The 26,666-nt window shown below is 35.0% G+C and overlaps 1 protein-coding gene across 1 annotated transcript; it reads right to left on the reverse strand.

Moving 5' to 3' along the window:
* Nucleotides 1-282: 282 nt before the first annotated feature.
* LOC106714962 (transcription cofactor vestigial-like protein 4) lies at nt 283-24,782 on the reverse strand. Its single transcript, XM_014508112.2, has 6 exons — nt 24,398-24,782; nt 16,954-17,057; nt 2,187-2,328; nt 1,585-1,721; nt 1,134-1,250; nt 283-900 (listed from the first exon to the last, which is right to left on the reverse strand). Exons 2-6 carry the CDS (start codon nt 17,048-17,050, stop codon nt 470-472), a joined length of 924 nt encoding a protein of 307 aa, XP_014363598.2. The 5' UTR covers nt 17,051-17,057; nt 24,398-24,782; the 3' UTR covers nt 283-469.
* Between the last annotated feature and the right edge of the window lie 1,884 nt (nt 24,783-26,666).

The raw sequence follows: 26,666 nt of genomic DNA on the forward strand, positions 1-26,666 counted from the left end.
CGGCGTGGTTGACTTTGGCCTAGTCACTCCTAACTTAGGGTAGGCTCCGAGCCCCATGGTGGGGTCGGACGGATAAACGCACAGACAGAAGAAATTAAAAAAAAATGGTTTTCCATTATCTGCAATGCAAGTACATTTGAACGAAATATGATTTTTTTTCAATATTACATATAGACATATAGATTTTATTAACATGTCTAGATAATATGTACATTTAAATTGTAGCAAATAATATTTTATTTTCATACTCGACTCAAAATAATAATAAAAATAAATCCTATGAATGTTGTTGAGACAAGAAAATAAGACTAATTTATGAATCGGAAACCCTCACTAAAATATCCCAAAACCGTTAGGTAACAGAATTGTCATGGATTTAAAGACCAACGATAAATACTCATTCCTCAAACAAGACAAACTTGATCGCGGAAAAAGACAAGATTGGGCCACTTCTATGAGACCCAGTTTATTATATAACAACACCACTCCTAGAGATGATCTTATTCTGGTCTTTAGGTTTTTCTTCTAGATGCTTCGATGTCTGTATTTTCTTCCACGTATCTCCTAGAGCTTTGCTGAAATGATCGTCGACGACTTTACTCGACTGGGGTTTATCTTCCTTTTGCCTTGATGTCTGTATCTGACGCCATGTATCACCTAATGCTTTCGCAAAATGATCATCGACAGACATACTTGCATCATCAACTTCCATTGCGATGATTTTAGTGGATTTAGGTTCTTCAGGTTTGAATTGTATGGGACTGCTCGCTCTGTCCTTGGTGTTAGGTTTGGGTCCGGGTTGAACTTGTTCGGTGTTCTTCTTGAATAGATTCATGTAGTCGTCGCCGAGAGAACGCCTGAAGTGCTCGTCTATGACGGGATCGCACATCGACATCGAACCTGGAATTAAATTAATTAAAATTAAAGTTACACTATTGTTAGAATTTAGACTATATTTTTCTAATATTTATTATAAATCCGAATGGCTTGTTTGTCAGAAGTATAAACAAAATTGTTTTGTAACTGCCGCACTAAGTCATTAAGTGGTGCTTAAGAAACCTTTAAGAAGATTTTAGGAGATCATTAACCGTCTCTGAGTGTGACAAATAGTTTGGTTAGTGTGGGGCACTTACCGGGCGGTGTGTCGTTGGTCTTGATGACAGTAGGTCGTGCGTAGGGCGGCGGCGCGGGACGAGATCGCAGCCGCATGTCGATAGGCGCCTCGTGCTTGCCCGGATACTGCGGCGGAGCTGGAAAAGTTACACGATTATATTATTCATTTATTACTAACTAGAATACACAAATCTTAATTTAAAGCATATATAATGCTTAAGCATTATGAACAAAGAAAAAGTGTACATGATTAAACAATAACCTGTAAAGAAAACTGATTTAATGCAGCGAGTGTCGAGTCGAGTGTGTTTGAATGTCGATAACCTAATGCTTCTCTGCAAACTTTTTTTTTCTATAAAATGTTGGTAACATAACTACAATTCTTGCAAGTTGCAATTGTTGAAGGCAATATATGCTCCTTTAAGTAAAAATAAATATAAAATATATAATAGTAAATGTTAACGTCCTTACCTTTCCCATTAATGGCGGATGAGTCCTCGATTTCATCAGAGAGTTCGCCGTCGCTATGTGGCTGTGCGCGGGCCACGGCGGGCGCGGCGCGTCGCTCATTAAACGACTGCGAACGCAACGCCATCTTGCAGTTCTCCCTGGAAAATTATATGCCATTGATAAGTTAAAAGGCTTGTAAATGCTTTTAATAAAAATAAACTTGAATAAAAAGGAACGAAACTATGTTTCTGTCTTATAGAAAAGAATATAGCAACATATGAGATGATCACTAAAATATTCTAATTTTAAATGTTTTGATGACGACATTAAATTTTATGGAATGATTTAGAGCAAAGTATTGGAAGAACAAACGCAATAATGTAAAGTGTACTTTAAAGTTTATTTGACTATGACAAGAACATCAACAAAAACACATCACAAACATAAGTTAAGAATGTAGAAATAACGAAAGAATCACACTGGAATCATGTTAAAAAGTAACGTACCCCTTTTGTCATCGGGGTTACGACCTTAAACGTTTATTCATGTCCGGGTTGAACTTGTTCGGTGTTACTTTTTAAGATACATTTTCAGATATACAAAACAATAAAAAGTAAACTTACTTTGGTCTATAATCAGGCAGGCGGGTCGACCGACGTTCCCTCCTCCATTTGCCAGTAAGCTCCTTTGACTGCGCGCGCGGGGTCTCCGGCGACAGAGTGCGGTCGCCCTCAGACTCTCCGCTGGACGCTGTGCTTGGAGTTTCTGGAAAAAGCAAATCAATTATTAAATTTTCCACTTGTGACAACCATGCTATCGCTAATTCTGCCATTCTTGACCATAATAATTTTGGAAACTAAAACTAATTCGTTTAAAATTATTTCATTTTACTTGATTAATATACGAGCTTTAAAGAAGGAAACAAATTATTGGATCAAGGATACATGTCAATCTTTTGTTCATTGCTATTTTGAAAAAACTAAAGCAGGAAAATTACTCAAGATCTTTACAATAGAATATTGTAAAGAAAATATAGAAACGCTTCATGTGAGCGAAAAGTTTCTTACAAATTGATATGGATATGGTAAACTATGAAAAATAAATATTGTTAATGATAAAGGCCTCTTTATTCTTTTGGCTTTTAATTACGAATAGCTGGTGTAAAATTATTCATTACTTTTTTTAAATTCTTCCTAACAACGGTCAGTATTGTTTACGCGCCAGTTTATTATTATTATTTTTTCCTACTTACTAAAACTGTTTGAATAAATTAAATAATTATAACAAAATAAAAACACAAAAACAACGTAATGTTTTAAAATTAGTGAAACCTGACTGATGTTATGGAAAGCTTTAATTTATTGCTCATAGTATAACTATGGCCCGATCGACCTGTGAAATACCACGACCACAAAGAAGACAGGCGTGAAGCAGAAGATAGTATGCTTTTTGTGTCAGATGAGTGTGCGAACCGAAGGCTAAATTTAGGTGCCCCGAGGTCCCCCTAAGAAAAGGTTGGGAATCCTTTTCTTATAAGGAAAGAATAGGAAGGAAAGGTTGATTTGTCAGAGGATCTTTTTGTTCGTCCTCTGTAGATTAAACGTAGGCAACGTATATGCAAATGCAGATGACTATGAGTAAAGGTTACTCTAAGTGGCCGTTAATTCAAGAGGCCACTTGCTGGTTAACCTTAATTTCCTATAAAAAAAATATAAACACTTATGATACCTTTTTGAGGCGACGGTACCCAAGGCTGCCATATAGGCACATTAAACTTGGGCGACTGTGGAGGATCCATTGCCCAGCTTTGGGCACGGCTAAGGGAAGTGCGAGTCAGAAACAACACGTAATCTGGTAGTTCCATCATCCCAAAACAAGATCAAAGACACACACTGATCACCGATAATTTAGATCATTCCATTTTCAAACGAGCACTTTAAAAACGCGCGAAATTTTAAGTTAACTTTTTAAAGGAAGAAAGTTAGTGATATTATTTTAGCAAACGACAATGGACTACCCATTGGCGTCCTGACACAGGTAACACTGAAGGCCGACTGAATAAAAAAACGAACTGGAAGAGATTACATTGGAATAAATAAATGAGATGAACAAAAAATAAACCGAAAAGGAAAAAGAGCATCACGCTACATCCACGCGGCCGGACGTTGCGGCGCTTCCTTCGCCGCAGCGCTATACAGGCTGCTACAGGATCTATACAAATTATAAACACTAAACTAAACAAAATCGTGTATTACAGAGAGTGTATTACAAGATCGTTACAGAGAAAAAGTAGGCTGTCGGTGAAACCTAATTCAGATTTTAATTTTTCGACCTATATTTTTAAATCAATCTATTTAATAATCATTATTATTATACATTGAACAGAAAAGTAAAAAGTATTCAATAGTAAAAGATATATAAATGGGAGCTTGAATCGTTCGAGCTCGAACTAAAATGCAAATCGTTGCGACAAATACTTGGAAATGTGCTGATAAATTGTAACAAGAGCGCGAACTGCGACCCCGGCTCGGCACGCAGCGACTGATGGCACAATCATTCAAATTTTATGTCGACCGTTCACACCTCATTTTATTCATTCAGTATTATGATTGTTAAGAGACGTAAAGATCATCGAACCTTACTGTTTTCCTTTTGTTTTCTAAAAAATAACCATCCAAAACATTGATACGAATCTAGAAAAGTTAGGGGTAATTTCAAATTATATGACGTCGTCCACGATTTAGGGTTCAGGACTTACACGATGTTTTGGAAGACGTATGTGAATGACGAAAGTGCATTTCGCTGATCAATTTTTAGCAGAGATTTAATTCCACATTGAATTCTTCGAATACAATATGGAAAAATCTAATTTAAAAACCTGCTAAGGTTTTATGTAACATCCTGTATTCTGGATACAACAACCTGTTCGGTCCATTCATGAAAGTGCGTGAGCGCAGGGCGCGGGGATTAATGAACCCTCTTCGCTCTTCTCCCTTTCTTCACCGATGCAACCTCCTCTTTTTATTTACACGAATTCATCTTTATTCTATAGACATTAGAGTTCTAATTACTTTGTTTCAATTTAAATTGCATGTTTTGAACGATGGTGCTGCAAAATGTATCGTATCAGTTTGGATTAAAGTTTAATTTCTTTTGCGAATCTCGTTAATGATTAGTGTTTTAAATTACGGTGGTTGTATCCTTGAAAGGTTGTGTTTTATTTGGGTTGGGAGTTACGAGGGGGCTGCGGGCGGGGAGGGCAGTAGAACTGTGAGAAGTTACCGCGCTCCGCTACGTATAGACATTAAGTGTTTTTTTAAGTTGTATAATAGAAGGAAGGTAAAGGCTCGCCGACAGGTAGATCCAAGCATTGGCGCCTCAAGTTTAATTAAGTCTGGATTAAATATTAAATGCAAGAAGTAGCTTTGAGATTTGCATTTTAACGAAATGTTGCTGAAATAACCGTGGGTCTCCATTCCCGAATCAGATTTACTGAAACCATTATTCTGTTTGGCAAAAAAGGCCAACTTAATAATCAATCCTTAATTATTGATGATAGAAATGAAACTAACCATTTTAATTTCAATGAAAGGTAGTACAAGAATGGATCGATTGCTTAGACAAAGAAGATAGATCACGTTTTTGATTGGGAACTAGAAACGATATCGAGTATTGAGTTCAGTCGTAGGTACTACTGTATTTACATCTGGTATGGTGAAGTGGTGAGAAAGGAAGTGTGTAATTCGGTAGAGTCGCCGCGGGGGAGCAAACGCACACTCGCTCTGAGAGATATTTACCCGCACGCATATCGACCTTACAATATGCCCTGCAGTCCTATAAACTTTCTATACCTTATTCAGTATAGGAGTATTTAAAAAAGAAAAAAATGAAATAATTTTTGTAGTTACTATTTGATGTTAAAATCTAAATATCTTAATTGCCGAGTTTTTGAGTTGTCGATCGGACCAGTAAGATAGCACAACTTTAGCGAAAAGATAAATTGTAGCTGAGAGAATTAAAGGTAGATCGAAGTACCGGAGGATTAGCGAAAATTTGACGCATAAATATCAGGCTAACATGAAAATGTGTTTTATAACTTGTTTTTTCCTTACATTTGCTTATTTATGCGTACACACTCATTCATAGATTATTTCTTAGTGCTCTAAATACAACTGTTTCACATTTAAAATCGTGTTTCCGTAAAAATAATTTATTTAAATCCTAACGTGATCCCGGATGTGAACATCCGTGCGGAAATGATCAAATAATTTTGTATTAAGCCCTTCAGCGATCGAGATTATAGCTGGCCAGTATTATAATCGAAATTTAAATTCGATTATACTACAATTTTGATTAATCGTATTCATTATATTGTAATCGGCATTCGCAGTAGCAGTAGCTGTCCGTGGCCGCGGGCTCACGGCAGAAGCTTCAGATAATATTAATGTATCGAACTGAGCACACGCAACCTTTGGAATCGAATTAACAACACGAACTTCTTTTCATCAGAAGTTATTTGTTTTTTATTTGTTTAAATTAGGCTATAGAATCGGTTACGTTTTTAAAACTAAACTGTTCTTCGTGAATAGTTTGCAGAATGTAGGTGTTATTGATTTTGTTTGTTTTTTGATGGCGACGGTCATCAAAGTCAAAGGAAAAGTTGCAACACGCAAAGATCGGTACAAAGGTTCATCCTCCGCAAATACCGTCCAGGAATGCCTTAAACCATAGCAACATCGTCGTTGCATTACACAATGACTTACTCACGGACAAGTAATTCTAAAAGTTTTCGACCATCAGTATATGAACAAAATATTTTTGAAATATTTATTTGTCTTGTTTAAGGAATCAAATCTGTTTCAATCGTTTGAAGCTTTATCTTAAATGTAATGTAAAATATTAAGGAATATTTAACTAGTTACTAACACTAAACGTGGATTCGAATAGAGGGCATCCAGTTTACATAATAGCGGTGCGGCCGATGCGGACCGGCGGATGTTTGCAGCGAAAGTGCGGGAAGCGAACGTCGAGCGGCGAGTAGCATTCCGCATTCCGCGAACACCTGCCCGCAACACTAGCAAAACGACCACAACACAAACTAACGTATGTTTAAACCAAAATTAATATTCGATATCAAATATTTTTTCTTCTTCGTGGTATTTTTATATTTCGAATTTTTAATCCATATAGTTCAAATATACATGAATAGCAGTTTATATTCTTTAGTGCAGGGATGGCGAACCAATGGTAATTATTTTGAGTACGTCACTAATGACAAAAATTATTTGATAGCACGTCTATGACTACATTAAACATTTCTTTAGAAAAATAGCACTTTTTTATGTAAAAGTTCGCGACCCCTGGTATCGAGTATCTACAGTATCAGAGTATTGAGGGCTATCAAAAATATTTCGTTTATTAAAAACTACGAAAATGTTTAGGGTATCTGAAATACCCCTACTATCATTACTTAAAAAAGTGATTTGGTAGACGAGTGGTAAAAGAGTGAATGTAACTAGACATTATACTAGACCTATTTCACACTCGTTAAAATTAAGGTTTAAAAAATAAATTACATTAACGTCATCTATGAATTCTAATGGTACAATAAACCATGCACGGCGCCCTCTACATGCCTGCGATTTCTAGATGAATTGTTTCCCATAGCGAGCAATAGATGGAGCTAACCGACCTTGGATCCTTTGAATTTTTTAAATATCTCCTTTGTGTTTCCAACCAGCAGGGATTTATTTTTTTATTTTTAAAGATTTTAATAAAGAAATAAAGTGTTCTACGTGAATTATTACTAAAGTTTAAATTAAGAATTAAGAAAAGTTTATACTGCAATTTACAATTACATTCTTATAAAATTACAACAGCCAAAATAAATGAACGGTTATAAATTATAATTTACCCTCGTAAGTTACAAATACAATATACCTACAACTTCGGGTACGTCGCTTGAAGGCCCACATGTGGGCCACCTGCGCCTCCTAGACTATACCAATAATTAAAAAAGTTTACGAGGGGATCGGATTGCAAGAGAATCGATGTAAAACTACAAATGCCATATCGACTATTTAAAATGATTATTTAAAAAAAGCGTTATGTTTTAAAGAAAAGTACTTTTAAATAATGGATTATTTTACATAGCGACCTACTTCTATTCTAGCTTTACAATAAAAATCAATAATCGTTTTCTACCTACCTACATACCTACCTTGTTCTTGTCCTTTTAGAGATAAACCAGATAAAAAATAACAAGGTGTAACGTAGATTTAACTATCTCACAATGAATCAAGTCTTGTCTATGTCAATAGTAAGTTCATTCTTCTTCAATAAAACGCACAGGTATTTTGGGCGCAGGGAGATAGTCAGAGGCAGCCATTGTTTGATTACTTGTGAATGAAATACGTTTATTAAGATCGGCAAGAAAATTGGTAATTTCAATTAATTTAATTTCATTATAGTTTTTACGCGATCTGTCAGAGCATGACGGACGCGTATCGTTGCACTCAACTGCGCCATGAACTTAAAGAGAGGAATTACTTTTTCACACAAAGGTAGAAGGGCGAGGCAGTGCTGTGGACAGGGCAGTACTACTATTGTTTTAATACACTGGCCAAGGTAGAACATTAGACTATAAGTGTGCATTCAAAAATAGCAGTACTGCATTGTTTTCTACTCTGTTACACTGCCCTTGTGTGAACAAGGCTAAAGCTTTTTACAGTATACATGATGTTCCATAATGATTTTGAGATTATAAACTTGTGGCCTTCCGTTGTGTATAGTTATCAAGCTCATCCTGTATAGTTAAAAAGTTGCCAACTTAATACATATTCGACGTAAAAGGTTATTCCTCGTCATACGATCCTTTTACCGATCTTAATCTGCTAACCCGTGGCCTTTATAGTAATGGGTCATATATGTCGGTCTGTTCTTGGTCTCTGTTAATGATTATTTTTTGTTGCTGGTTGATGATTGTTTTTTTTTTGGAGCTGCTAATTATTTTAAATTGAGAAGCGTTAATATATGTCAATCTCTAATAATATGAAATTAAATTTTATATTACTTTCTCGTCGCAACGGATCGTTCTCAAAATATAAACCTATTTACTAGTTTTGCGTGAGACTATTAAATACAATTTGCTCCCATAATTCTAATTTAGTAAAATAACTTGTACGTAATTTTATGGACTATAAAATAAAATTGAGAATATCTCCTCCGAGACCTCAAAGAGCAAAAAAATAAAAGAGTTATCTCTGTTTTTCAAGAGAGAATGTCATATGAATATGTTGTTACACACATGTGTTCGACAGTGGGAGCCAACGGGAACAATTATCTCTATCGATTTTGTCCGTCTATCGGCGTGACCTCTACTTATAAAATCATATTTATTCAAGACTCGTATTGACACTGGCATGTAGGTACAAGATAACCTCAATATTACAACGTCATACATATACATTATCGTGAGATCCCACTACCATATCACTTATAAAAAAAAAACTAATAATATGTTTTTACGCATCTGATATTAAGACTGTTACAAGACCAGTATAGCTAATAACTTTTGGTCATCCTTCCTTACTTATTCTTTGCCCTAATATTTCGGTTTACTTTATCATCTAAAATATTGTATTTAATTACTTTTTATTTGAATTTTATTTTATTATCTAGTCTAAAAACATTCCAATGACACAGTGAATAATGAATCTAGTTTGGTTGTTTACAATGGTAAAAAATAACAAGCGTATACAATAGGCGACGTCTTAGGCCTTGTAAACATTGTGTTGCCGCCTCCTGCCAGACGTACTAGGATAAAGCGGTCTAGACAATGGATTACATTAACATTAATTACATTATAGCTCCCCCCTTATTGCCTGTATTTCTATGGAGATTTTTCTTCTCATAAACCTGATACTATATAGTTGTACTTGGTGTTTGTACTCCTCGTTTGCATCATACTATTATAAAAAAATTAAAATTTGGTAAATAATAAACGCCTTTAAACCAGATAAATAATTTAATAGTTTAAAAAAATAGCAATTATTTTTCGTAAAGTTATTGTGAGTTAGCTACATATATTTTTTTTATTAAATACTAAAAGTTAAAAAGTTTTACAACGTGATCTGTAAGTTCGCAATGTTTAAAATAAAAACCTTTAATTAAAAAAAGTTCAATTTCAATGTATAGGTAGTATTCTCGAAAATACAAGAGATCCGCATACTAGTTAATAAATCGGTAATACAAGAATAATTTGCAAGTAAAAAGATATTTGCCTCGTACCAGATTTGCTGATTCGGCTCTGTAGGTCTTTGACACTTGCACAGGTGTCAGAAATGCCTTTGTCTTCGTCTGACAGATGCGTCGACATGGTACGTCATTATTATGATTGCAAGTTAGTTTTTTTATCTTTTTTTAGAATTTACCTTAAAAAACAAACTTGATCTTCTGTTGTTTTTTTATTTATACATCACTCAATTCTTTTGTTATTTTTTGAAAACGTTAGAGCTAGAATATGGATTTTATGATGTAATAAAAAAGAAATCAAAGTTTTTAACATATATTTTGTTTGAAGATGATAATAGGTTAGAAAAAAAGATGCATTAGCAACCTTCATAGTTGCATCATAAAGCACCATGTAGTTCGGTCGTACGCGGCAACCCTGACACCGTTGCAACACCTCGACATGCAACCCTAACTTATATTGAAGATATCTCATATCATAACGTCACTCGAGTTATGCCAAAGATATTTTAGTTAGAGATCGCAGGAAGGTCAACTTACTAATTATATATTTCTTATTAAAACTGATATTTTTGACAAACATTGTGTAAACTTTAAAGTGTCCACAGAAGAGTTATGCGTACAGGAGTCTGTCTAATAAGAGCGAACAATCTCGCGATAAATTTGTAACAAAAATACACATAAATAGTCAAATTAATATAACGAAAAAAATTACTTAGAAAACCATATTTAATAAAATAAAAAAACCATATAAAATAAATGTGAATATCAAAGTCTTCTATATTTAAATAGCCCTTATCGTAAATATTATCTCAAACAATGTGAATACTTCATCTGAACGCAATGAAAGGAGCAACATTAATTCTCGGTTGACTTTCTCCTGATAAGATAAACGAATTACTAACTGTTCGCTAAAATGTTCGGATTATTAATAAATAAACGATCCTATTCCGATTTAAGCTTTAAGTTTAAATGTAGCCAAAGATAGCAACGAAGAAATTTATGTTTTATTTGGATATCGTTGTTGTTTTTACAAAATCAATATAAATATATAGTATACAAACGACAGAATCCTTGTAATATAAAATAATTTCTCTAGAAATATGCGGTTCCTGCGAACTGCGATAATTACAAACTTAAAAATAACAAATTAAATGACAAAGAACGAAATATGTTGTTAAATATTATTAAGAACAACTTGAATTAGGAACGTTAAGGTCACGATAGCGGAATGTTTGGGCGGTTTACCTCGAAAACCGCATTGAATTTCGCTTTTTTTCTAATATACCTTTACCTTGATTCAAAGAAACTATTAGTGTTTGTACAAATAACATTATTTTCACCTTTGCTCTAATGATACTATAATTGGAAAAGATTTTATGTAATCTTTCAAGCCAGCAAGGAATGTGGTCGGCAGAGAAGAATGTTGTAAATTATTAAGGAATTTTAATTCTTAATTGAAATGGCATTAAATTGACAATGTGCAATTCGATGCATGCAAAAGGAATTTGGTTATTTCGCAAGCGCAAGTCGGGTTGATTATTTAATAGTGCGCACGAACCACCGATTCCTATGTTATAGCGTCACGCAGAGGTCAGCTGAATATTTGAAACCTTTGGATGTAGTTAACATTCCTTTCCTATGATATAAAGATGGCAGACAACAAACGTAAAGGATTTTTTAATTAATTTAATGTTTTTTTTTCTGTTCTAATAATTGGTTGATGGAAGTTCATCAAAGTTTTTAAAACGATTATGGGTCGAAGTAACTGACGTAAATTGTAATCGTTTTTAACAATACACGCCAAAATCAACGTCAATTGCACGAATGGGCCGGCTCACCCGGTGAAATACCACGACCACACATAAGACAGGCGTCAAGAGGAATTAATTCCGCGTAACGTCTGATGATCCCCTCATCGTCTGATGTCCCTTCCTACACTTTTCTTATAAGGAAAGGATGGGAAGGAGAAGTGGATTTGATGGAACAGGGGACACATAGAAGAACAAAAATGTTAAAAAATTATATGTAACGACGCCTGGAAAAGGCAAAATTTTCAAATAAATAAATAAATAAATATAATTTTTCCGTACGTCACCTCCTCCATCGATGGTAAAAAGGTAGGTAGGTCTGTATCTGCGGATGTCTATGGGCAGCGATCGCATCGCGATTTCGGGGAATTCAGGTGGGAGCTTGCTCGTTTTTTTATTGAATAAACTGGTGCTTGAAAATCTACGAATCCTGAGCACCTACACCCAACAACCACTTCGTCACATTATTAAAAACGTACAGTTGCGTTAATATTTAAGAATGATTGCAATGATCATTGAAAGCGTATACAACGGTAGCTAAAATTACAATATTTACATAATAACCCAAATGGCGTGGCGTGAGAGAGGCGTCAGTTGCTATGACCGTTAGATTTTAAGGACAGATAAATTGGTGAGGCGCTATACCATGAAGGTCGCTTATTTTTGATCCCTTCTCTTAGTTTTTTTTGTTCGCAAGAAATCATTTGTTTTAGGTATTACTTTTAAGAGACCTTTATACCTCGTAGAAGAAAATGAAAAACGAATAAAACGATATCAAATTAAGAAAAACTTTGCAGAATGTTTATTCTTGTTAGTTGAATATACCTACTCGTAGATTTTTATTCCAGTTTGACTTAAAAATGAGCAATGTCAATTGTCAATTGTTTAATGGACATTACAATTCTGGTCTTAAAGTGGCGTTACAATTAAACTAAATAAAATTAGACTCATTTTACATATTGATGTTGAATAGTTCAAACAGATCAAAATAATGTATTTCTATAGTAAGCTTGGTGACATCGTTGTAGATAATCTTGTTAAGACATCTTTAAGTAGACATTTATACGTTTAATAAGTACTTAGTATTATTTACTGTCATATTAAACTCTACAGGATAGAAAAATCATAAGAAACCTATTATTTACGTTCCCAGAAAGATAAGAATTGATGCAATTCTACTAAAGTGTAGTGAGTAATTGCGAAGAATTCTTTATCGTCATATCGACATTCTATCTGATTGCATATACATTTAAACATTAAATGATCGCTAGTCATGATTGAGACAATATGCGAGACGGCCCGAATACCTCGAATACCTGCACACTCGCTTTAGTGCCAACCAAATGGAATTCATTGCCATTAGAAATTCTGCTCTCAATGACTAAATTGATGCGGGGGTTTCTTCAGCAATGCAACATGTTATAATTATTCGCGACATAAATATGTAAACGTTAATGTATCTCATTTATAGTAGAGGTTAAATGCTAAAAGATGACAAATTTTCAAGTACATGATGACTAAAACAGCCGAAATTAAAAGTTATAGTATAGGGTCCGGATTGTCGCAGTTTTAAATATGTTGTATGAATAATATTTAATATAGAATTGGTGTAGTTAAAACAATGTTTTGACAACAATAGCGATCGATGATTGCATTCCTCGGAGCGTTCGTAACTGTAGTCGGCAGCACAACCTACATTCGGCATTCTTTTCGAAACCGTAACACGCCGCCTCAGCGTTCCGGATATAGACTCGCACGCCAATTTCATCCGTGCACAATTCACAATAAAATTCCATTTCGAGACGCAACATCCGACGCTACGTTAAGGCGTTACATTTATAAACAGCTATGTACTGAGCATGCGAAGATTGATGTTTATTGAGTACTAATAAATTGTTTCAATTTTTTTTTCTGTAACAGCCAGGAAAATAATGTAACTGACCGGTAAAATATTTGTTAAGGAAGTTATTAAAAATAAAACGTTTGACAAATAACTGTGTAAAAATTACGCTCTTCCATTGAGTAATGCGCGGGCGATTGCAGCGGCATTCGTCGGTAACGTTTGCAGCGCCATGGCCGGGCGGGCCAAATTCCTGAGCGCTTTCTCTGCTCGGCGTTTGACAGCGGGCGTCGCTCGGGCACGCGCACGTGCACGCACGCCGACCATCGAAAGTAAGTTGCGATGCGGCGCGCGTTTTGTCATCGCATTGCATAATTATTTGCGATCCGACCATTGTTTGTAAACAACCAATCGGCAAGACTACATCACTACTGAGCGTCGCGTGATCGTATTTTGATTATGCCCATAATGTATGCATGCCTTTCTATAATTATACAAATCGATACATTTAATTATGTTTAGATTTGATTTCGATCGTCATGCACCAGCGAAGTCTCGACGCTTGTAAGTTCATTATGTTTTTCATTATGCACTATATTTGTGTATTTTTGTTGTATGTATACCTCATCGCATCATTGTAATGGTATGCGGAAGTTTCAGTCAAAGTATTGAACGTAGTGTCGGAAAATCGCAAAGTATATGAAGCGGCCGGATAGCAGATAGTGGGTCGGCGAAATGCGAGCGGGACGCGTTTCTCGTCTATGCTTTCGTTTCTGCTGTCGGAAAGCTCTGCTTTCTCGTCGAGATTTAACTCCATTGTCAGTCAGCAGAAACGGGCTTATTTATGTGATCATTGCGTTGCGATCCGAAATCCTGACGTAGGCCGGGACCAGAATGCAATTTATCGAAACTGGTTAGTCGAAACGACAGAAAAAAGACACCGAGGTGTATAACAATCGTCGCGATGACCGAACGCCGGCGACGAGGGGACCGGAGCGGAGAGGCCAGGGGGAGCTACAATCGTCAGGCCTTATCGCGAAACCAGTCCGATTCAACAATGGCATCCATTGTTATTTAACTCGGCAGAAGCTTGCGACCGCTCCGCTTAAGCCGCTGCGACTTGTGTTTGTTTCGCATTGTTGAAAATTTACTGACCACGAATTTTGTTCGTTACGGACCCTAAGTATATTATGCAAGAACTATTGTTAGCGGTGTTTGAACAAAAGGATCTCCCAGTGGAACACGCAGCAACAGCTGCTGATGCATGAATAGCTCAATAACACTAGTGAAGTACTAATACTCTCCCCCCTAACTTCAACTTAGTAAGTTCTGCAATGCGTACGCGTTGGGAGACATTCAAAGATGTTTAACGTAAAAGCTATATACGACATTATATACCTACATCATTTTACAGTAATCAATAGCTCCTTTGTTTCATTCACGAAAAATCAAAACATAATCAAGATGTATTTAGGTCAGGATCGGTAACATGTCTACGGTTTAAAACATATTAGAGTTCTGGTTTCGTATTAAGGCGGATAGCCATTAAATAATGTCAGCTGTGGTGTGGAATGCGCGACGGCGTGGCGCACAAGGCCGCAATCCCGCAACAAGACGTGTTCCCTATACAACTGGATTCCTAGACGATTCGTTACCATTATTGATCAATAACGTCTGTGCTCGTATTCTTTTTGCACCATGACGTAATCATAACAATACTTATTGATATGACTCTTGGCTTTTGAAAATGTTTAATGCGTAAGATGGTTTATTGTACCTTAATAGGGTAAATAGAAGTAAACAGACAAGAATAAAATTCTATTAGAAGGATAAGCAACACGCGGCCCGAGGGCTGCTTGCGGCCCGTTAAACATATTTATGCGACCCACCAAGCATTTCTAAAATTGAATATATTTTATCGTCTTTCTCCCATTAATATATTGTTATAAAATTAATTATAATAAAATAGTAGGTATTACATACCAAACTGAAACACTTTTTTATTCCTGATTTAATAGAAAATAAAAAAGGTTGCCAAAAATATGCAAACAAATGCAGGCGTAAAACACCCTTACCATAAATAGTGAAGACAGATAAATCAATGTCACTGTGAATCAAAACGAAACAGAGTTCAAAGATCTGAAAAGTATAATTTTATTTCTTAAATTTTTGTTTTCGTTTCTCCGGAACGCACCTGCAACTTTTTAGTACTGCAGGCTGCAGGTGTTCAGATTACCAATAAAATTTTCCAAACTTCTTATACTACATTTTACTATATTATTTAAATAAATCAAATAAACTTTAATGTCCTTCATACACAAAGCAACGTAAATCTTGGAAACCCGGCGAGTTCAGTCGCGCACTTACGCAATATAATGTCATAGAGGTTCGTACACAGCGCGCGTTGCTCATATTTTTATCTGTCATCGACAAAGCCAGTCGCTCGCAACTTGTTTGTAAAGGTCGTCGCGAGAAAAGTTGCGGCGATTTTCAAGATAACGAAACAAATCTATGCAGTCGCTATGCCTGTACTGATCGAATAGACCACGATTCAACATTGTACGTACGGAACAACGTGATTCTCGCGACGCAACCTACAATATTAGTATCGACGATTTACGTTGCTTTGTGTACGAAGAGTCGTAGACAAAAAAGCGACCTCTTCATAAATAAACATTATTGTAGAGACAAACAAACCAGTATCATATCTCGGACATATAAAAAGACAACAAAGCTTGGTAGGTAGGCGTTAAGACCGCCATTAATCTTATTGGGATATGTGGTAGCACATTCCGCGTTCTTTTTTATCGTTCCCAACTGTCGGTAATTCTCAAACATCATGATATATGGTATAATTAACTACATACCTCATGGTTCTTAAGACAATACTGTTGCGCCAGTTTCACATAAAGACAAAGAAATAGTATGTCATATTTTTTGTGTCTTAATGTCGCCTATGTCGTATTTTGCGATAACGTAATCAAAGTATTTTTATTGCCATATCAATTTTAACGTTAGACGTTTTAAGGCGCGATTTCATGTTCGTTAGCGCCCGCATTCAGGGTGCGAAAAATTTACTTAGGGTCATATAATATTCTTTGCCGTACATTATACTCTTCGACTGATTCCACGCACAATGCTTGCTCAACTCCGATCGATGAATTTCATTCAACTAATGAAATTGCGCCAGGCATAAGCAAGGGTACTTTAATTATTACATTATAGAAAAACAATGCGCACAGCAAAGAATTGGAACGAATTATAAGCATCAATTCTATAAAGGAAATGGGAATACATTTTCAAGACATCTTGACATCGGGTAACATTGTGGTCAAAGTTGGCAAAAGTTTGGATGGATCTTACCACTTAAGTCTAAAATGATTCTGGATGAGATTTGGATTCTATAGTTTTTTTTTCTTCGCGAAAGAAGTCGGGGGCGTCAGCCAGTTAAGAATGAAAATATTGACGAAGTAATAACGTATTACATACCAAAGCTGTCAGAATCGCTGGCGGGGTAGGCAGGACAAGGCTGCACCATGGTGGCGGCGCGTGATAGCACGTCCAACGCTGATTCTATCTTCTCCATGGCAACACTGGAATTGACAATCGTATTTATAATAATTTCTACGTATTAAAATATCGTTATTGGACGGCTTTGATTATCCTATTTACATTTGTAGATTCTTTTGAGGTTTTGTTTTTAAGAGAAATTCACTTTTATATCAGTTTTTTAAAGTTCACAGTTCTCAGTTTGGTAATGTTTTTGTTATTTTTTTCGGTATTGGAACCCAAGTAACCAGCTAATTTGTTTACATTCCTATTTCTATTAAAATATAGATTAATTTAAGTTAATTTTAGAAAATTTTAATTGTTAGAGTATTAATAAGGACGAAATGGAAAGGAGAATTGGATTGTGAATGTGTTGATATGTGTTCATTCCCTCCAATTAAGTTAGGCAACGTAACGACAGCTTGTTGAAGATGTATGCTTCCGTCCAGAAGTACATGTACTTGCCGAATAAGTGCATAATTATTTTTGAAATTAAACCGACGGCCGATACAACTAAAGTTTTGTTAATATATACATATTAATTTTCGCCCGCGACTCCGTCCGCGCGAAAAAAAAAACTTAATAAGTAGCCTATGTGTGCGTCCACACTGAAAGCGCGGTGACTGGAGCCTAGGCGGGCGCGGCGAGCGGGGGCGTGCGGTGGCCACAGTAAGGCGCGAGCTCTTGTAGCGTTTTGACTTATATCAGGTGTTGTAAACTATTATGGACGAGCATTTGCTATTTTTACTAGACAGTCCGATTCTGACATGGGAGGTGTTGAACACTAGAGATGGTGTGCACGAAATAAATAAAAAAAGAGCAATAACTGGTGAATTTGTTAACTTATATGAAGAATTGAGATTATACCCTACAAAATTCGCCATTACAGTATCTAACGCCATTTTACGACCAACAAAACAAACAGACGCGCATACGCCGAGCGACAAGACTGAATTGGTTTGTAACCTCCGCCACCCGCGCTTTGGGTCGCTCGCTGACTAGGCCCGTAGTGGGGCCAAAACGCGCGGACAGAAGCGTTTGAAACTTAGGCGCGCTGTCTCGCTCAGTCCCGTCGCACTAGGCTTCCGCCTTAGTCACTACAATATGGACGCAAAGGCGCGTTTCATATGTATGATACTTCGCGTCCGTCGCCGCAACCGCGCTAGGCTCGTACTATGGACGCACACTATGTGTTCTTCCAGACTATGTGCTACATCCTTGCCAAATTTCATGAAAATCCGTGGAACCTTTCCAGAGACACCTTGAAACAAACATCCATCCATCCATCCATCCATCTAAACTGTCGCATTTACAATATTAGTAAGATTTATGCTGCTGACTGTACCATATGCATGTAATCTACTTCGATACCTAGATCGACATTTAACATTGTTTCACACCAACGCGAGTTTTCATTTTACAAAAAGCTGTATAATAACAAATTGTTATTCCTGTTTTTGAATGAGAATTAGTGACATAACATGTTTCTGTACAATAATTTTAGCAATGCAAACTCAGTTACTCTTTAAGAATAAAACAATGAAATCACGTCTGCTATAAGACGGGGTCTAAGTATAGTTCTGTTTACGCAAAATTCGGCTAAGGAATCCACGTCTGGTCGCATAAAAATATTTGGCGCGTGTATATAATGTCGCCGTTGCGTTGGCGCGATCGTACGCCGAATGCCGCACTCACGGTTATCATAATATGTATGTGTAATAAACAACTAGACACGACACAGACAACACGAAAGCAATATTTAATCCTTGAAAATGATACATAAATTATTTTATTTACTTTTAAACTGAACACAAAAATTATTCGATTGCTCTCATCTTAAACCATAGACCATGTTTGCTGTCGTTGTCTGTTGCTATTGCGGTCTACAGATCGCAAAAATGCATCGGATAAGAAAAAAATGGATCGGAATCGAAGGTATGTTGCCAATTTCTTATACAGGTTCAAGCTACGAGCGTAAGTATATAGAACCTTGCTATTTTTTTTCTTTTAAGTATTGAAAGAAAACAGATTTCAATAACGCTGGCAATGGAGTTCCAATTCAGAATTTTTATGTGTTAAAAAACTTTCTTGCGTATCTACAATAAAACTTTCAATTAAAAGAACTACTTAAACTTCAAATGTATAGTTAATCACGACATATCAAAGACAGGAAGTAATTTAACATATCGAACTTTATGTAAATTTCTCAACTAAACAAAATAAATGTCCAATTCAAAGAATGCGTAGTCAACGAGAAATAACCTGTACAATTCTTCCGCTTTGCACGCTCTTCCACTCCTACACTTTTGTAATATTTTAATTTTAAACACGAGCAATAAATAAATACACGTCTTAGATTCTTTACTAACTACGAACCGTATTACAGCTACTGTAATATTTATAATTTGTTGATAATATGTAAAGATACCTATGCATAAGGTCAATAGCAACGTCATATCTTAAAAATTATATCGATTTATTTTGTGTGTCAATGTTTCTAGCTGAAGTAATAATAATAAATACAAATGTATTAGAGCCAGACTTATTCAGATATATCGCATAATTAATTTAAAAAAAACTAATTTTACCTCCATTTACATATTGAGTCCATAACGCTTATAGAAAGAGTACGAATGGAATCACACTTCAGTCGTCAAAACGGATCTACCATGTGAAGTTCCTATAGCCAAAGTTAACATAGAAGGTCCATAAAATATATAGGATAATATATGATGTACCTAATAAACCCCCAAAACATTACCCTAACAGTTTCGAAAATATACGCGACCTGTTCTTACAGAAAGTTGACTCGATTACAATATTTACAACCGATTCATCTGTGTCCAGTAGAAGTGTAATGGGAGCTTATAATAATTAGAAAAACGTTACGGGAACGTAGCCGACACAAGTATCACAAACTAAATACCAGGCAGTCTGCGTTACGACACTTTTGATTTGATTATTCCAGATCTAAATATATTTAACACTACGAATTGGCACATTTCTTATTAACGGAATTGTGTCAAGGAAACGGGTGTCAAACTACCCTAAACATTTTTATATGAAAATGTAGTAGTGTTTATATTTATCCCTAAAATATGTATAATTTTCTAAGATATAGAGGTAAAGGTTGGTGACAAAATCAGGACCTAAAGTAGTCGCAAAGGAAAAAGCATATTTTGGCAACTGTCAGTTTAACTTATCATGAATGCGAAAGTAACCCTTTAAATAAGTAAATGTATTCAAAATAATGATATGATTTTCACTAAGCAGACGAGCTAAAGTTTCTTGCCAAAATCTCAATAATGTCGATAATCTTTACTCATGTTAATGTGTTTTTGACAAGTCACTAATGTTAAAATTATTTATGAAATGAATCAATTGCTATAAATTATAACCAAATAAAGATCGCCAAATATCTGTTATTAAGGTGTATTTGCGGATAATATTGAGGCCAATGTATACAAATAAGAATACAGAATATAGTGTGTTAGTTTATTACGCCTATCATTTATATTAAACGCTGTATTACATTCACAGAAATCATCTTCATCTGAAGCACAACAGTCTCTATTGGATTTCATTAAATTTGTCCACCTGATTTGGCCTTTTTGTGGTATTTGAGTGATGGTGGTATTTTAATGATCTCATTTGAAGTCATCCAGCAAAGGTTAGCTGATAGATTGGAATAAAAAAAAACTTGTTTATGAATAACAATAACAAAGTTTTTAAAAAAAATGTAAATATTACGAAAGTATGCGCACTTAATATGATCATAAAGATCTCGTATAATCCACTGAGTTATGTGGAGACAAACAAATTAAGTCGTAATTAACAAGGGCGTATCGCATTTTCTATTCAATGCAAACGGAATAATAGTTATTTCAACATAACCGAAGCTCGACAATAATATGATTAACAAACGACATCTAAATAAGCCACGATTAAGCACATTCCTCGACTGATTGACATAATTCAATACATATAAATCTCGGCGATGAATCTAAACGCGTAGAGTAATCGCCGGACAATTCCAGGAATGCGAAGCTGTATGACGCCTCTACATTACACTAGCGACCCGACCTGGCTTCGCACGTGTAGTAAATAATGTGTAATCAAATAGACTATACTGTGCAAATCGATAGGAACCGTAACATGATAAATAAAGTTATTGAGCAACGAAAAACTAACAGAAACAAAAAAAAATTGTCTGATCGCTACCAAAATTAACAGAATCCAACACTGAAGCAAAAAATCTAGCCATTTTGTAGTACATAAGGAACATAATCGACTGTTACGCAGATGAAATGCGTTGTTATAAAGGGACGAGACAAACGAATGAGCGATATTGGGTATGACTACGATGTTAAATAACGTGGAATTCGGTACATTAACCACAATAGAATTTTTCTCGCTCGAGGCGTACGGAGGTATGTCTGTGGAACGGAGGTCGACGAATCATTCCGGGTTTGCCGATACCTACACCGACTTTATTATTTCATGGTTGCGTTACGTTGTTTTTATTGTTTCGTATAAAATATTACTCATTTTAATGGTCATAAGAAAATTTTAGATTTATGGTATACTTATTTTATCACATTCAAACTTATATATTTAAGTGATTTACATTAATAAATGTTTAACATATGATTTACTTTCCAATATAAGTGTTTTGTGTTTGTTCTAATCCACATGTTGTCATGCTGATAAACAGACTTTTAGGGTCATAAGAGTCGTGACATATGACATAATATTTCATTTGGAAGTATGAAAAAATTACGTCAGTTGCGTTAGAAAGCGCGTGGAATGTGGCATATTAATTAGGCACGCGATCAAATCAAAGACTGCTGATGTTAACGTATAATTACAATTGCAATGCAATTTATATGTAATATTGCGAAGGAACATTCTCTTGTTTAATTCAACTCAACTATATATATTTTTCAATTTGCATCCACGCATATAACAGGCTTATCTTTTGATGTTCTGTCCACTCCACCACGCTATTGCTTACAAACTATAACCACCATCCAGAAATAAATACCTGTATTCAACATAATAACTAGTATTGAGATAAAAATATTACTTCTTAAAAATTTTATATTAGTATAATGTTTAGAATTAAGATTGATGGATGGATGTTAGTTTGAAGGTATCTCCGGAAAGGTTCAACGGATCTCGATGAAATTTGGCACAGATGTAAAACATAGTCTGGAAGAACATATGGGCTACTTATTAAGTTTTTCTTATACCGCGGGGACGGAGTCGCGGGCAACAAGTAATACATATAGAAATAGAATATAGAATTACTAAAATATAAAAGTAAACAATGTCAGTAAACCGATCATCGTAGTATGGAGAGCACTATGTCATGTTTTATAACAATATCCAAAATGTTAATACGATCATGTGGTATTTAAACTGGAAACCTAACCTTATAAACGATGCGTTAGTATGGTTTTACCGAATATAATCACTTCTTTCACCTGAAAAATTCTCAACCCGTAAGCGGCATCACGTGTTAGTGAAACCTTGACATTCCTGGTAAAAATAATATTCTATTTTGGTTAAACGATAATATCATTGGAAAGTAAACCCTCAACATTTAAACATAAGGTTTAAAATTGAATGGTAGAAGTATAAACGTTAGAAGACCCGCATCGGGGTTACGCTAGCCACCCCTGCTATGCGTTAGCGCACGTGGCTAGGGAGGGGTCGAAAAAAACCCGAAGCAGATGTTTCTTTTGTGGGGTCGCCCGAATACCGACAAACATCTTTATAAATAGCGCAGCGCTTTGAAATTTCGATAACTGTATTGAATACAAATATACGACTTATTATACTTATTTCTACTAATAATATAAAGGAGAAATATTACTTTGCTTTTTATAAAAGTTCGAAAACTGCCTAATTATTTTTGATCATTACTAAAATAGCTATAAAGGTATGTAACTAAGTATGTGTTATTGGCGTTCAATATTTTGATAAAAAATTTTTAGGAAACAAATTTGCGTTAGCATTAATTTTATTTATTTATACATGCAGTTGGCCTTTTTTTATAATTGTAGCCTAATCTATATCATTAAATCTAACTCATTCGTGGTCTGTATTTAGGAAACAAGAAGCATGATGATGTCTTTAAAAGAATTTCGAGGTAATATGCGAAATTGATTCACTGTATTACGATAGTGTAATATTTCTTGTTTCAATTGAGGACAAAAATGTAGAGGAAATAGTTGCAATACCGTTGGCCATACGTAGCGCGAATACGACATCTCTACTTGCGTTTAACACACATTTGAAGGTTCTCTTTGTTAGTGCCTAACAAACAAATAAATATTAAGAGTTAAAATACTATTCGTTTATTAACAAACGCAGTCTTAAATGTCAAACTAAACAATTTAAAAGCAAAATTTAATTATTTAATTAAACCCTTGGTACGAAATTCAGTCTTGAAATAAAAATTGTCCATGAGTACGTTCTTTACCGTGCCAAACTCAAGTAAAAGGTCTCGAGATGAACTCGAGTCTACCTGTGGTATTTTTGGTTGTTTATCTGTTAAATATTCGAACTCGTGCTAAATTAATTTACCTAACAAAAATGACAAATTAATCATTGATCTTTTCGTTAGTTGTTGGTTTGTATTTGTATAAATGTACGAAGTTGAAGCTGTCAACTTAATCAATTTTGTATCTAAAACGCTATGGCTTTATGGTCACATTAGGAACACACACAGTTTTGTGGATAAAGTGTATGACATTCTGAAGCAAACAACCTATATGAAACTAGTAATTAGGCTACTACATTGTGGTTGAGTTATATTAAAGGACTAAAGTGTGAACAAAATCAATCAATGTGGAAAGATATTGTGTCCGGTGACATTGGCTAATCGTGCGGCGTATTGCTATCGTGTTATCACCGCAGTGTAGTGAGGCCGGGGCCGAGCCAGATGCGCGTGTGTGCGCTCCGAGCGGCCGCGTATCGGCTGCATTCCACACTATTATGTTCGCGAGATTCCTCGCCCTGCCGCGCCGAATGCCTCGCTCCTCGACCGGCCAAATTTTTTGCGCGCTCCGTTCGCAAATCCAACCGGTAGGTACTTGAACTTACGTTACGCTGTAGTAACGTTTGATAGATGATATTTATTACAATAGATTAGTAGCGAAGGCAGTCTAACAGGGGTAATCTTTTGGACATTGCAAATATTTGTTTGGTACAAACTACTACTAAAATTCATAGGAAATGTAAATATTAAGACTTCAAGTATTTTCGTTATTTTCAAGTTTATTCGTATAGCGTATCATTTAGTTAGTTTTGAAATTAAAAAAAATGTTAGAATTTTAAAATATAAAAACGAGTAGGTATAATGTTGAAAAGTACTCACCAAGCTTGATTCTCACGGCGTATCACAATAAACAGTTGATGTCCTTATGTTTCACCGTGGAGTGACAACATATAATACAATCAAAACTTATTTACGTAAAAACTATTTCCTTTAGACCTTAAACGTTGTACAAAAACTTCATAAAGTTACAAAAACCGGCGAAGAACACGAAAATCAATAAGAAACGTATCGCAGTATGTATATAATGAGTCGTTGTGTTCCAACCACTGGCTAATAAAACGTCCGACGCAAAATAATAAACTGACTCCTACCGACTAGAATCCATTGTTTGACAAGTACACTGTTTTAGTATTTGTTATTATTTTATAAAATCCAACTATCGCGCCACGACTCTGTTGACGAAATAGTCGCGTTTGACATTTGAGCCGAGCCCACTACGATCGGAATGTGAGGAATGTAAAATATTTTCAGTGCTGCCATCTATGTAATGGAATGTCCACTATAGAGGCGACCACTGGTGCTATTTACAATTAACATTTTACTTATCTATATTACCATCAAAATGTTATTATCATCAACTCAAACATTATTAAATAATTGATTCGTCGTTTATTTAGAGTTTAAATACGTTTGATTGCATGTAAAAATATGAAAGTGTCGATGTATTCACATCGGAATGCGGCCGGGCTAAGTCCGCGTTTACAAGACTACCGATACGAACGATGCGAGCGAGGCGCAAGCGCGCTGGTAGGCCGCGCCGCCTCTACCACAGGGTTATCGACACACGTCGACGCGAAAAGTAGGGTCGGCACTCTTTAGCTCTTTACTCGAGTCTACCTAGTATCTGTTCACGTACCGTAACGTAATACTTAAACGTTTCGGTTCGTTACTCTACTTAAAAGTGAGCGCTCGGTTATTTTAACTTTAATATCTGGCGAGAATACATAATATTTTATACACGTTTCTTGAGATATCTTCAAGATATTTATGGCTTAAAACTGCTGTAAACGCCATCTGCTGGGGTCGATGTATGCTACTTGTTATAATCATCTAATTTGTAACCTAATAAGCTAGATGCCGCTCATTTTTTTGTACATATTGAAATATTTTTTTATTTTATTAATTTATTTTAATGTAACAAATATACTGTTTCTTTAGACAGGAAGATTTGAAAATATCATTTGAGGTATCTTTACATTATTAGGTGTGAAGACTGTAGGTATTCCAATGACAGTTGTAGGTTCGATTTAAGTTCAAGTCAATATAAAATTTGTGCCATTGTCTAAAAGTTGTGCTCATAATATTTTTTATTTCAGTAGACTTAATTTATTGTCTCTTATCATGACAGCACTTGTTAGGTTAAAGGTAAATCAAAAAGAATTACATGACACAATTTTATTTAATCTAACACATAATTCTTCATAAACTTCAGTAGAAACTACTAGCATTTTTAACTTAAAAAGCAGTACAGTACATTAACATATATTTTAACATAATACAATTTACCCATTTTATGTTATCTAAACGTAAAACCCGTAAATCTTTCGCATTTTTCGTATTTTTATTACAATAAAAATATTGACGTGAGGAATTTTGAATTCCAACTTGTATTTAATTTTAAATTACAACAAATATTCACTTTTTGTCTTTGTTCAGAAACGGTAAAAACAATAACGCATTACAGCATGATGGCAACATTTGCCACACCATTGACAAATATTTGGTGATAGAAGTTTTTAAACTACATTTATAACTAAAATCATTAAATTTTCGTCATTAATATTATAAGTAATATTTAATCGTTATTTTTTAAAATATTATAACAATTTTGGTATAAATATTCAAAACATCTCACTTGGGAATTAACTGGGACTTTCACCCTAGGACTTACTAAAATATCATAATATTTTTGGTTCCACATTTCGTAAATTACACTATCAAATATTAAATAATTTAATTTAAAAATTGATTATGAAAGGTGGCGACATTTTTCAATAATTATAAATGCCACTAAACAGATCACTTTTTTTTTTTTTTAAATACGGTTCCACCGTAAAAAGTAAAGTCTAATTACTCCGAAAAACGCAAACAAATTAATTAAGGCGAAATTTTCATGAGGTACTTGTACACAAATGATATTATCCATAGTTTTTAAAGAGGATAAAATGTGTAACAACATGTTTTTCCACCTGTATAATAGCAGTGGGAAACCACAATATAAACGGATTAGGTAGATTTGAAAAATAATTATTGGACCACCTTACATAATCATATGAGGTTACTTTACCGCCTCTCTAATGGATTATAT

This window comes from Papilio machaon, chromosome 6, assembly GCF_912999745.1.
Source record: "Papilio machaon chromosome 6, ilPapMach1.1, whole genome shotgun sequence".
In the NCBI taxonomy this organism is placed as follows: Eukaryota; Metazoa; Arthropoda; class Insecta; order Lepidoptera; family Papilionidae; genus Papilio; species Papilio machaon.